Below are 15,005 nucleotides of genomic sequence, written 5' to 3' on the forward strand. Positions count from 1 at the left end.
ATATTTTGTACCCTTTCCTGTGTAACATCCCAGGGATGAAGACTGACCCCTCTCAGGTAGTACAGAACTAGACCAAAACATGAAATGAGCTTTCAAAATATCCACTGTTTAATACAAGATCCTACACAGGAGATCAAGAAATGACTTGTGTTTTTATTGCACAATTAACCAACTTTCAAGGAAGTGCAGCAGGAAGACTAAAATGACACAATGTACTTCATTTAGCGTATGCTGCAGAAACTAATTGACATCTTAAAAACTTTTCACCCTCAATTTATCCACCAGGGCCACACGGTTAGAGTACCCAGGTGCTGCCATGTTGTTTTGTATAGTGTAAGTACAATTTAGGTATTTTTTTAAGACCTTCATAAATCTCCTATTCTGTCGTCTTCTTTTACTTTTGTACAATACTACTGCTGCTTCGTACGTTGTTCTAATAATACTTGAATGGTGCACATAGATGTGGCGCAGGTAAGTTCCTAATTCCCTTTTTTCCGACAACAGACAAGCCCGTCTATTGAGAACGTAAACACTTTTCCATAACTTCAGTTATATTCTCCTGTGCCGTTTGACGGCTGCAGTTTGAGTAATCGATTATATAATAAGCAAGCTTTGTGGTTTTAGAGTGGCATTGACTCTGGTATTTTAGTCAGTGTCGTAGCAGAAAAGGAATTGATTCTGTGGTTTTTTTTTTCTACCATTCAGACAGCAATAATAAAACTTTACCAAGACATTTTAAATTTCCGATTACAGATATCCTCAGTATGAGACGACCATTTGGTTTTAGAAAGATTATTCACAGAGAGCGTTAAATGATTTGGTTAATCGTGTGTTTCTCAGACTGTTAAGTCAATGCCAGGCTATTAGCCGCCTGTTGTTGGAAAACTGTTAAATATTTTGTGAAGGGCCACAGGGAGGATGATAGTACATAGGTAGTGCGTATGCTTCAGGTATACTGTAGTAACATGCTAAATCAGGTATATCCCTCTACATAAGCTTATGGCCCCAAGAGATTCCCAGTTCCTGTAAAAGCTGTATGGTCAAGCTAGTTACTCCAGTGTCCACATGATTTAGTGTCCGCATTCCAGCGGCATCCATCCGGTGCCAACGTCATCTCTGGAACGAGTTCCTCCCCGAAAAAATAAACCCCCACAGATGTTCTTTTGTCATTGGTTTACACCACAGGAGTTCACATCAAGTGCTTCAAAGAAAAGTAAACAGTAGGGGGAGGGGGTTCCACCCACCCTGGTCCACAAGAAGTGCAAAAGTTATTTTAACGTGATATATTATCATTTCTGTAGAGCGCTGAATCTCCACGGACGACACTCATACAATGGTCTCGTCTGTTGTCTTCTTGGTCAACTTGGTTGGCACAGAATGCTGCGTGGCGTGTCCCCCTTTGATGTCGGGCATGAGCAGGCGAACCTTCTGATTGGTCCTCCTCCACTCAGAGTAGAGCTGACAATGATAGCGGAACGACACCTGAGAGAAAATGGGGAATGAAGGGAAAAGGAGACATAAAATCTGATATTTTATGAGTTTCCCACATTGCGTGGCATGTTTGGAGTGTATTTGCCGATATTCTGACTGAAGATATACACAGAAATATGAGAACATATGAACCAGTGGTTCATAACCAATGATTATTTTATTAAATCTGCTCAACTGAAGGCAAGTTTGAAGTGTCCTGTCAAGTTTACCTGAGAATTGTTCGCTACAATGGTTTAAAATAATCATTACTTTTATTTTAGTCCCAATGAGGACAATTGGGACTGAAGCAGCCTGCACTGCTGGAAAACAAATACCCTTTACCTTCCCACTAGTGGAAGTTGCAAAACATTATACAGTATGTAAGAGGAATAACTCTGCACTGCTGTGGCATTAAGTGAGAGGTATAATCCAACATAAACTGGGATACTCACATGTGACTAGGCTAACAGCCATGTCAGCAACCCTGAATTTTTATTGTTTAATATTTTTAGTGCACATGTGGACCACGAGTCCTGAGATGAATGGATGGAGGGTGTGTTGCAAAAATAAATTATAATCACAAAACCACTTCTTGGGATGTTTCCGAGGCATTTTTGGTGAGTTTGAGTCAAGTCTGAAGTCTCGTCATGTACGACTTAAGTCAGGCTCAAATCAGTCGTCAACTCGAGTGCCCATCTCTGATATCATGCCACAAATTGTGTATTCTAAAAATACAGTTAAAACAATGATAAAGTACCCTTACCAGAACATCATAACACACCAATATCCTAAAATGCAATGCATAATATAAAGCTATAGGCATTAACCAGGGTTCATTCTGGCATACTTTAAGCACACTTCTTTCATTTTCAAGGACACAAAACAAATCAATCAATTTTGAATGTGATTTTTATTAATTAAAATATATTCTCATTGTCTATCGTCTATCGTCTATCGTGTGTGTGTGTGTGTGTGTGTGTGTGTGTGTGTATGTATATATATATATATATATATATATATATAAAATTAATATTAATTCATGTCATTGTCATCTACTATTTCAATGGTCTATTTCCAACCATGCTGGATTAAATTTACATTTCCCTGGCATAATCTGTCACAGAAGTGATTCTGGAAATGTTTTATGACGCTACAATTTGAATAGCAAAACCAGGGAGGAATAACACAGGTTTTCACTTATCTTGTTTTTTAAAAACTTCAGCACAAAGGGGGCTAGTTTCAAGGTATCTGAGTACTTAAATTGGTAAGAACCCTGGTTAAGAGATCTTGTGTGTTCTTTTGCCAAAATGTGTTTACACCTTAGAACGCACAGGCCCAAATACAGGCATTCTACTAATATGCATATGTAAGGTGTTCCTGAAGAATAAGGAGAAGCCCAGGATGAAAAAACTGTTGTCCAGAACCTCAGTGGAAGTAGAAATCCTATCTCTGTTCAATTAGATGAGACGATCGGTCACCTAGCACAGTACGTACCAATGTCCACAGGATGTAGATGGTGAAGAGGGCAATGGTGAGGGCGATGAGCCCCACGGCCTCCAGTCGGCTCTTTAGCTGTAGGTGGTCCTGCGCCCCCCTCAGGCAGAGCCAGCCGGATATGGCCGCCAGCGGCGTGATGAGAAGGAAGCAGGCCATGTCGCACAGCAGCGTGCGCTTCTCGCTGCGAGGGCCGGGGTCCTTCAGCCACTGAACACGACCACAGGGAACAGAGAATGCTGCCATGGTTATGAAAAAATCCAGCTTGCATGGTAAAAGCTTGATAAGGGTTGATATAGGAAATCATGCCAGGGTAACACAATTGCCATTGTCATTTTAAGTGGATAAAACCTATGACGTATTTGTCATGGCTGCTATGCAGTCCAGACTCAGTGATATTATAATAATTTGTTGAGACATTTCCATTGCTAACTCTAGAAAATAGACTGCCGACTCCACACTCAACTTCCGCCCACGAGAAGACCATTATAATAGGCTTGGGCGACAAATATATCCACAGCCAGCGATTGGCTGAGTCCATCTGCCTTTTTTTTGTGGTTGTTTTTTTTGGGCGATTTTTGTCATTTTTATTTTGCTAATTTTATGACTTGTAAAGCGTAATTAAAAGCGTGCTCAAATAGGAACTGGTATTCCATGCCGCCGCTTTAACCATGTATTGTGCCCCCCCCATGATGAATATATCAATAATCGCTGGATGTTGACTGACGGTGGCTGGTAGGAAAATTTTGACATATCGCCCAATCCTACATAATAATGATCATTAATATGGAATAAAAGGTCATATGTGACCCACCACAGATTTTAGGTACATTTGGTGCCTTTTGACTTTTTTTTCCACGTCATTTTAAAGTGGAGAATCAGAGCTTCAAAACACTTGTGCGAATCAAGCAAATATTTTTGAAGCTATGGCTTTTTAATGACTAGGGTGCGGCAAACTGCGTTTCTGAGATAATCACTCTCAAAGTTTTCCCACACTTGGCTTCATTCAACCAGCTCCCAGAATGCACACTATTCACAAAAAGTTAGGGATATTTGGCTTTTGGGTGAAATTTCAGGATGAACCTAAAATGTACTTTAACCTTTACAGGTGAACTTAATTTGACCTTCTCTAAACGTTTGAATGCACGTGTCCAACTGTTCAATGTTTCAGTACTTTTTGCACAACTTGCTGTTCTCTAACAAGGAGCTGAACGGCAAAATTCACAACAGGTGTTTGATCCATGAATCGACCAATACATTTCCTGGTTCAGTTAGAATTGGTATTTAAACAGTCCTCTTCATCGTGTTGTTCACATTTTGACATCATGAGACCAAGACGACACCTAACAATTCATCAACACTACCTCGCCAATGTGAGGCTTCAAACAGGATGTTCTCAGAGGGAAGTGACCACTGAGCTTAGAGTGTCACAGAGTGTCATTAGCAGGTTGCAACAGAGATACAGAGAGACTGGAAGAGCCACAGAAAGGCATAGAAGTGGACGTCCTTTGGCCACATACCACACTGATGAGCGCTTCATTGTGAACAGTGCCCTGCAGAACCGGATGATGAATGCCACTCAACTCCAGGCACATTTAAGGGAGGTGAGAGGCACCCAAGTGTCACGTCAGACCATTCGAAACCGTTTACATCAGTGTGGTCTGCGTGCTAGACGACCTGCAAGGGTACCTGACCACACCACCAGGCACAGGCATCATCGTCTTGCATGGGCCAGGGAGCATTTACGCTGGACGAGGGAACAGTGGCCTCAGTGCTGTTCTCTGATGAAAGTCTATTCACATTGAGCAGAAATGATGGCCACCAACGATGTTGGAGAAGTCAAGGAGAGCACTATGCATCAGCCACTGTTGTCACCAGACGAGCCTTTGAAGGTGGTGGTGTTACAGTGTGGGCAGGTGTGTCTAGTCAATACAGAACTGCCCTACACTTTGTGAATTGTACAGTGACAAGCCCATACTACCTGAATAACATCATTAATCCAGTCATTGTGCCCCTGCATGAACAACACAGGCCTAATTTCATCTTCATGGATGACAATGCTCCAGCTCATCGAGGTCGCATCATTAGGGAACAGCTGCTGGAGACTGGGGTACCTCAAATGGAGTGGCCCTCACTTTCTCCTGACCTGAATCCAATAGAAAACCTATGGGATCAGCTGAGTCGCCGTGTAGGGACTCGTAACTCCGTACCCCAGAACCTCAATGACCTGAGGGCCGCCCTTCAAGAAGAGTGGGGTGCCAGGCCTCAGCAGACAATAAGTCGACTTGTGAACAGCATGAGACGTCGTTTTCAAGCTGTAATTGATGCTCAAGGCCACATGACAAGTTATTGAGACATTGACATTTTTTGTTGTGGTAAACCCACCACTGTTGTTGGCTTTTGTTTCAATCAATTGTTTGAGATGAGGAAATCACCATTGCATGCTTCTACTTAAATGCCCTACTTTCATGATATAATATCACTGTAGTGTGAACTTTTTACATTTTCCATAAATTTCACCCAAAAGCCGAATATCCCTAACTTTTTGTCAGTAGTGCAAATGGTTGGAGGACCAACACAGCCGCATGGCTACTTGTCACATGGCCGCTTGACACCCTGCTGAATGGGGCAATCTCTGCATTGTTCTTGTGTTTATAAGGAATGTTGAACAGTGTCATCGACACACAACATCTTTGTTTTTAAAAAAAGCTTTTATTTAACAGTAAGAACATACATGTTTTATAAAAGTGTAATTATTTAGGAGTTAAAAGTGCGGACAACACAACCAAATGTGCAGTCTGTAAACAAAATAGGTCTTTGTATATCAACCTCTGTGTGTCATTTAATACATACTGTAAATGTACATATGCCAAATATCTTCAAAATTCTTGGAGTTATTATGTGGACAAATTAAGTCCAGTACGCGCTGCTTACACTGACTTGGCTCCATCGCACTGGTCAGATTAAGGTCCACGATATGATTTTGAGCTTCCGCCAACGCTTTGCGTAATCTATAACAACATGGAGATGAAAGCTTTCACAGACAAGTGAAACTGAAGGATCCTCGTCTTGTTTACGGAAGTGACGTCAGCTTTTCTTGTTTGTTGGTATACGCCACCTACACAACAATGTTTCCAGGTGTGTGTATAAAACACGTAAGACTTAAAGGTTGAACTCCATCAAAACGGTTTCACATTGTGACTTCACATCACATTGAAAATAAAGGAATGATCAACACCTGGACAGTTGCTTCAAAGTAAACGATCGATCGGCATTGTTCAGCGTCTCGGTAAGTGAACTGTGTTTCCCCATGTAATCTAACGGGAATATTTAACTTGACGGTTTAATGTTTATCTACTATTGATAAATCAAACTCTGTTTTAAAAATACATTGAGAGATTAAATAAACACAAAGCAACACAAATCTGGAAAAATCTTATTTTCCTTCGAGAAAGGTTTTTTTCCAACTTATTTGGCGGCTTGGGGCGATTTGAAAAATGCGCGACAAGTTGGGTGTTGCTGCAGTGGGTCACCTATACCAATAGGTGGATCTCTGATCACATAATACAAAACAATCACATTATGCATGCTTTTGACAACAGACAAATAATTTCAAGAAAAATACATTTCCCATTGGATTTTGCTTATTAAATTTGTGATACCCTCTAATGTCAAATCAATGAAAGAGGAGAATGCACAGACACCCTCCAACCGGAGGCCGTGGGCTCTCTGACCTGAGTGAGGGGCTGTGGTCGCCGTTCGATGGTGAACTCGGTGTGGCAGAGCTCGCAGTAGCTGGTGTTGGAGGAGGACAGCCACTTCTCCAGGCAGCTCTTGTGCACCTTGCCCAGTGTGCCTGTGCAGTCACAGGGTGACAGCAGCATCTCCCCTCCTGCCCCCTCGTGGCAGATTCGACACATTCCCACGTCACTACAGAGGGACAGCACAAAAGATAATAGCATATTGATCGACAGAATGCATATTATCTTCATTGTCATTGCAGTGAAAATCTGAGTTGTGTTGTCCGACAGTGCAAGGAAGGATCCAGCTTGGACCCTCCCTCCCTTACCTCTGCAAGCTGACCACTTTGACGATGGTGGAAAGTGGGCGGCCATCTTTAGCTGTAACTTTAGCGATGTACTGGGCCTGCGAGGTGGAATCGGACTCCTCAGATTCCTTAGAGGTGTCGGATTCAGAGCTCCCTGAGTAATCGCACAGGGAGCCTGGTAGGTGACAGCATCCCGATGTAGACATGACTGTGTTGAGGATGGGTCAAGTTGATACGTTCTCAGACCATACAAAAGAATGCCCTGTCAGACACCTTTCCAACACTTCTCTCCTCTCGGTCCACCTGCAGAGAAAATGCCAGGTGGATTAAATGAGGCGATAAGAGGGCATTGTACTTAGAACAACATTACACATTTTGGTGTATAGTGCAGTGTAGGCTTTGGTCAATTTAAGATTAAATCGTCTATCGGCGATCGACTCCATCGATCACGATTGACATTGATGACACTTTTTTTTTCATCCGCCAGGAAAAATCAAAGAATTGAAGCTGTGTAAGTGCAGTTTACCGTGTTCTGAAATTGGAGTGGAGAGAGAGATAGAGGGAGAGGGGGAAAGAGGGAGAGAGGGGGCGGAGGGTCTCTCCCTCTCTGCTCAGAGCTGTCCAGTAGCCACTGGTGATTGGGTCTCACTTCCTCTCTACAGTCCGGTACGGAGTGGGGCTTAAAGGGCGCGTAGGCTCCCGTGCCTGTATTTTTATTTTAGATCTATTTATTTTTGTCTGTTTCCTACATGTAGGAAACCAATTTTTTTAAACACAACCGAGTTAAGGGGCTGTCCAAGTCCTTACTGTACTGTTCCTAAAGAACACTGTCGGGACACACATCTCCCTGTTGTTTTGGGACTTCATTTTGTAAAAACTGGATGTTTTTGCGAAAAAACTTCCCTTGAAAATAATAAACACTGCACTTCTGGAACGGGGAGACCGCATTTGCCACATGACATTATGTTCTATGCGCGTGCGAACCCCACCGCGCCCTCATGCGCACCCTCGATAAAATAGTTTATCGCCAATCACTGCCCCCCAGCGATCACCGATTGGAGTTTTGCATGGTCGCGTAAGCGCAGTGTTTCCCCAAACATTGATTTATTTGTGGTGGCTCGCCACATTGTCAACATTGACCGCCACTAGGGTTGGGCAATATGTCAAAATGTTCCTACCCTCAACCCAACAACCTGCGGTTGTGATATGCAGATTGGAAAGCGGGCACCCCGATGCGCCTCTATATACGCTCTCTCTCTCTCTGCAATCCTATATTGGATCATTTGGGTTTTAAACTGGATGCAACCGGCAAAATAAGCAATTTGCCGTCTTTGCGTATTTGCACGGCCAATTTCAACGTGATGAACACGTCTGAACCCAGGTGTCCTGTTTTCATCTGAGCCAATCGGAGGTGGAGCCGATTAAAACCTGTCTATTGCAGGGTCATTTGACCCAAGTTTTTCCTTTGCCATAGATGACAAACCCCCTATGTTAGCGGTTGTTACTGGATTTGTTGAGAAAGAGTGTTAATTATAACACTCTTTCTCAGCCCTGGAACTCAAAACATTTTCTGATGGGTAAAAAACATATACAGTAATTAAATAATTAAATTAATATCATAAATGTGCAACGATTAGTCAACTAATGGCTTGAACTGACTAATAGTGGACTAGGAAAATCTTTAGTCGGGGTCAGCCCTGGTGAAAATCCTCTCCCTGCACACTCTGAATCATCATGCACGGGGATGTTTATAGGGTTGGGTACCGAAACCCGGTACCACTATGGCACCGGTTCCTATACGATTGGCACCTACCGGACCAAATTGCAATGCAGATTTCGGCGCCTCATTTCGGTGCCATACTTGAACTAGCGATTGAAATCCGCTCTCCTGTGCTTTGAAACCATCACTGCGCCTTCACTAACGCATATATATTATCGTTTGGAGTGGGCCGCTTGATTATCATCTGTATTCCTCAGCATGACGCGCCGCCGATTTCTAACTTTTGGTCGAGAGCCAAACAGCAGCACCGCTCATCAATGTCACATTATGTTCGCTTAGCCAATCAGATAAAAGTTTTCACTACCGATAACGTCCGGCTCATAAAAACTGTCAGTTATTTGTTAACATGCAAAAATCATATGAAAAGTAAATAAGGACAAATGGGTTTAGTTCATAAACATTTTCCAAAATAGCCCTGATCTAACCCCTACCACATATAATTATGTGGGAAACACTGTTGTGTGTATGGTGTTTAAATTTATTGCACATTCAACTTTCTGGTTCCACACTGTTTATTTCATCAGTTATTGTATAGGACTGTATATTTTATTTTTGGACATGACCTTTTATTTTTTAGGTCTTTCTATTGAATTTATTTACATCATATTGGTTTATTAGGTTTAGTGTGTATAGGGAGATATTTTATTAAGTACAGTTAACTGTCTATAGTATATTTTACATATAGTGGCAGTTCTTTTTTCATACTTTTATTTTATTGCTTTGTTTTGCCTATTGTTTTTGATGGGATGATTAAAGTACCTATCCATCCACCTTTAACATTACAAAATAATCCAAAAGCAGCTTAAGTGCATCTCTGATGTGTAATGTTGCTAGGACAGCAGCAATATGCAGTGATGTGACACTGTAATTTCCTTCCAGGAATTAATCAATTATCTATCCATTCATCTGCCTGCCTGCCTGCCTGCCTGCCTATCTATAAAAGAGACTGCACCTTAAGGCCCCAGATCAGCTGGAATAAATGTCCTTGCCTTAACCAAGACAGTTACAGGATCACTGAGACAAGGCACTTGATCCTGACCTGTGAGGGTGCACATCTATTGAGAGCATCCTAACTAACAGACTTTATTCATCCCAAGTCCACGGTGTTACAGAAGATCACGTCAAAACAATGAGCAATAATAAAGTAATGAGTATTAAAAATAGAAAATATTGTAAATATGCAATAAACCTAAAAATAGAAAAACTGATAATATAAAATTAAACAGATATAACGAAAAAATAGGCAATGTACAATAAGCTGTTAAGAAAAAAAATAAAACATACAAATGAACATATTACACATATGACAATAGTGAAATGGTTATGCAGGGGCGTGTAAAACATTTCTGACACCAGGCGTTTGAAAACTTCTTGTAAAATGAGAGCAGAGCAGAAATGACAGAAATAGGGAAATACTCAAGAACATGTCGCCTGGGTCACTTCACACTGCACAAAGTGGTCAAAGTGGCTGGAATTTCCTTCAAAGCCAATGTCGACTGTCATTAATGTAGTAAAAGGTTGACGGGCTCGCCGAATGATGATACATATATTGAATATTGCATGGCGATAACTGGACATGCCGGCGATCTTGCGTTATGATTCAGGAAACCAGAGTACCAGCGCGCTGTTACTCACCCTGCGGCCTCGGCCCTCTGAACAGCAACACCGTCGGGCTAACGGCGTTAGCCACCTAGCCTCGGGCAGGCTAACCGCACTAGCCTAGCTACAGAAAATGACATTGACATCAAACAATAAACTGCTTTCTATGCGTGCGAAAACACCCAGTGCCTCGTATCGCCTCCATAGTCCGCCGCCCCACTCGCTCGGCTGTGTTGTCCCTCTTCTAAAAGATAAATGACATAAAAGGGAACGCATCAGACGCTGGTGTTGGTCTCGGCGCTCTGACAGTTAGCCTGGCAAACGGGCTAGCAGATGATAGTCAACATCCTTCAGCTGTGCGCATGTCACGTGACCACCATGGCCGCTGTGCAGTTGTATACACAATTAAAAAAGCAAGTATAACAAATCGATTTTCACTTTATAAGCACGTTGAAACACAAACAATATATCAACTATGTAATAACTATATTGAATATCGTTAACTAAAACTGATATATATATATTTCCCCCCCCATACTCTCTCACATCCCTTAGGGATGGAACATCCACATGTTGAGATGCAGCGCACAAACACAGAAACAAACCAAAAATCAATACTTCTCAAACTAAAACCACTATGCTTCTGGAGTATTGCACAGCACAATATTCTATAACAGTTCAATAATGAGTCTATGTAGCGAAGAAAACGTAGCAAAATTAATCACAATATTCTTGGCATTGTATGTGGGCATCAGAAAAACCTGGTCGGGGGAAAAAAACCAAAAAACCTTTGAGGAAAACCCAGATGGCCCGCGCATCCAGGAAAAAGTATGTCCTCATAACAAGGCGAAGATGCGTCAGGATGAATGGTCGGCACTGCAGCGGGGCTCTAGTGGGTAGTGTATCTTCACCCCATCCACAGCTTATCCAAAAGGCACCATTCTTATGACGGACACACCCGAGGCTCTGTCCTACAGGTGCTCACAGCCATTGGTCAATCATCCTGTCCAAGGTCGCAGCATCAGGGCCGTCGTCTCCTGGGAACGGAAACAAAAGCAAAGGCAGGGGATCAGTTTCCGCCATCATAGCCATTTGCTGCATCCCCACAGCCTTCAAAATCATAGCACGGATGAATGGAGCAAGCTGGTAATTTATTTTTAAGGGCAGGTAAATGTGCATAGCAAGAGAGGCCCCTTTTGATAAGACGTTATCTTTGCCAAGTCCAGCATAGTCAAGAGTGTTCAAATCTGCTGACGGAATTACCGAATTGCGCTGTACTACAGCAACTTGTGCGCAAGTGCCAGCCGAATTGGCGGGCAGGGTGGTGTTTTCAGATTTGCTCTCGGATTGCTATTGTCATTCAGATGTATCAGCGCTAACTGGTGTGTGTGTGTGTTTACTCAGCTTCAGATGTAGATTCTCTCTGAGTAATGTCCTCCGCTGTCTCTCTCAGGTCGCCTTGAATGGTGGCAACGGATCGGTTGCGTTCCGGAGCAGGCGTGCGGTTGGTGACATGGAACCAGATGATTTTGGGGTATTTTTTTCTTCCTCAGAGTTTCACAGCTGTGGGAGTAAGAAGAGTTATCTAAAGGAGGCCCTTTCTGCAGGGCTCATCCCACTTTCCTTTGTGTGCGTTCAGGGACACAGTCGGCAGCCTGAAGTGATGATCGGGTGTGCACTGGTTTGTCGTCTAGGATCACCGTTGGTTTAGCCTGTCGGAAGATGGCTACATAGTAGGTGGAGGGTAGAGATGTTTTGCACAGTTAATTTGACAGTGCTGAAGGGAGGGTCCCTTGTGGGGCCCTCTTAGGTATGTGGGGCTCAGTGTTAAGGCCATCTGAGGCTTTGATTGCCCCATTATGGAACCAAATGTTTTGTTCGTAGACATCTTGCTGCTTGGTTCTGGAGGGGGGGGGTTTCATCTTCGACATTGGGTGACAGCAGGATTTTTGTTAGAGTAACTTTAGTGGCCTCTAAATATTAATGTATAACAACTTTTATCTACAATGGCATTTAATTCAATAAATATCATATTTGATGTAAAAAAATAACATACACAAAAATTCCTGACCCACAACTCAAAGTGGATAAAACAAAATCCAATTTGATGAACTAGAATTTTTAGTGAACCAGCAGTTCTGGTTGTTCATCCACTATACCAATAGCAGCAACTATTATCTTTTAACACTATCGTCCTTTATAATTGTTGGCCTCTCCTGACGAGAGTCGGATCCCAATCCTTTCCTGCCAATGCGCCCTTTTTCCTATGAATTACTCTTTTTTAATTCAATCCACAGTCATTTTATCAAAAACCATTTGGCAATCTGACCAAATTCAGAATTTAAGTTCATACACAAGGTAAGTAATCCCCAAGACACACAGTAAAGGGCTCCTGACAGGCCAATGTTTCTAAAAAATGTTTTTATGAAAAAGACTCTGATCACAGATTTCTCCAAGTTTTGTCGTTAACTGATGCATGTCCGAGGACAGTGGCACCTCCTAGCTGGCTCGCCAGATGACAGCCTGCAATTTACGGCCAATATGACTGAGCAATGAACAAACAAAGTCAGTAAAGTTTCTATAGTACTTACGTAGATTAATGACAACAAGTACATCAATGGTGCACTCCGGTCTCGATACCACAGTATGAGCCATGACAGGCGGTTCTGTCTTACCATTATAGCCCACACAAGTGGAAAAGTACAGCACACAGAAAGAGTGACAAAGTACATAGTTGTACAATATCGGAGGTTAGTATTGAAGCCAGGGAGGAATTCTCTCTGGCCTCAGTTTGGTGTCAGGGGTATGTGGTGTGGGGTTGGTGTTGTTTGAGCAGCCACACCTGACCTAGATCTAGGTCATTGGCGTCAGAGTGGCTGCATACCTGTTGCTCATTGGTTGGTCTAACGAGCAGCAGGTAAAACCCCCATCGGCACACACTCAGGATAGGAGCCTGTGTCATGACATGTGTCTAGCCACTCATGGGCTAATTCCAACTGGCCAACACTCTACAATAAACTGCTGGTTACAAACCCCCGTCTTCTGTGTTTCTGTGCCGGAGGTCCTTGAACATGCCACTTCAGTGGGGTGTGGTAGGCGAAACACTACACCACACTAACACTAGTTATTTCTTTCTATTCAATACTAACACTAGATTATTCTTTATTTTTGTCTTTCTTTCTATCTTTCTGTTCAATACTAACACTAGTTAATTTTTTTTCTTTCTTTTCAGTACTAACAAGTTAAAACAACAACAAAAAAAACCCAAGGGATCTGTGACAGATTACTGCTAGGGGGCAGCGACGAGTTATCTCTCTCAGGTCCCTATTTGATATTATTTACTGTTGACAGTGGCATCTGATGTTTGACATGTCGAACTGACATAGTCTGATGGAAACTGAGATAAGAGATAAATAACACTAAAATAGCATTCTGTCTAAAAATAAAAAATAAAAATGTATAACAACAGGTGGAAGCCACTAACAACCCTTATCTGGACTGAAATGTGTTCAGGCTATTGCTTGCCATTGGCTGCTGTCATAACGGGAGGAAGATTGTTCATTCAATGTTTGTGTCCTTTAGAGAGAGAGAAACAGACACAATCATTAACTTGCTAATCTTACTAATTACTTGACTTTCTTCATTAATCCTTTCTTTCGTTCTATTCTATACTAACACTAGTTTATTCTTTCTATTCAACACTAGTTGATTTTTTCTTTCTTTACTTCATTCATTCTTTCTTTATATTCAATACCAACACTAGTTTGTTTTCTATCTTTCTTTCTTTCTTTCTTTCTTTTCAATACTAACACTGGTCTATTTTTTCTTTCTTTCTTTTTGTCATTATTTCTTTCTTTCTTTCTATTGAATACCAACACTAGTTTATTTTTTCTTTCCATCTTTCTTTCTATCTTTCTATTCAATACTGACACTAGTTTATTTTTTTCATTTTTATTATTTCTTTCTTTCTTTTCAGTACTAACAATAGTTTAAAAAATCCAAACAATATTCAATACTGACATTACATGTTGTGTTTGTTTGCTTGTTTGTTTGTTTGTTTGTTTGTTTCTTTCTTTCTTTTTTTCTATTCAATACTGACACTAGTTTAATTTTTGTGACAGATTACTGCAAGGGGGAAGCGACGAATGGGGTCTCAGGTCCCTATTTGATATTATTTACTGTTGGCAGTGGCATCTGATGTTTGACATGTCGAACTGACATAGTCTGATGGAAACTGAGATAACAGATAATAAATAACGCTAAAATAGCATTCTGTCTAAAAATACCTTTTTTTTTTTTTAAAGCAAACAGATAAGGTTAAGGCCACCAACAACCCTTATCTGGACTAATGCGTTCAGTCTATTGCTTGCCATTGGCTGCTATCTTTATGGGAGGAAGATTTTTCATTCTGAATGAAAATATTTGATGATGATGATGTTAGTGTCCTTTAGAGAGATAGAGAAAAAAAAACAAAAAACTAACTTACTTACTAATCCCCATAAATAAATACAAAAGTTTAAAAGCGCTGCCTCAAATTTTATTTGGTCATTTTGGCCACCTCGCAACTTACAGCACTTAATCAGACCTCCCAACCTGCACGTATTTCATGTGCCT

The 15,005-nt window shown here is 41.5% G+C and overlaps 1 protein-coding gene across 1 annotated transcript; it reads right to left on the reverse strand.

The window, feature by feature from the left end:
- Nucleotides 1–85: 85 nt before the first annotated feature.
- On the reverse strand, nucleotides 86–10,813 carry LOC307237555 (E3 ubiquitin-protein ligase MARCHF2-like). The gene is made up of 5 exons (XM_080010293.1): nucleotides 10,428–10,813; nucleotides 7,034–7,315; nucleotides 6,699–6,894; nucleotides 2,965–3,174; nucleotides 86–1,482 (listed from the first exon to the last, which is right to left on the reverse strand). The coding sequence occupies exons 2-5, from the start codon at nucleotides 7,216–7,218 to the stop codon at nucleotides 1,327–1,329; spliced, it is 747 nt and encodes a 248-aa protein (XP_079866419.1). The 5' UTR covers nucleotides 7,219–7,315; nucleotides 10,428–10,813; the 3' UTR covers nucleotides 86–1,326.
- Between the last annotated feature and the right edge of the window lie 4,192 nt (nucleotides 10,814–15,005).

The sequence above is a fragment of the Zeus faber genome, assembly GCF_960531495.2.
Source record: "Zeus faber genome assembly, chromosome: 12".
Lineage (NCBI taxonomy): Eukaryota > Metazoa > Chordata > Actinopteri > Zeiformes > Zeidae > Zeus > Zeus faber.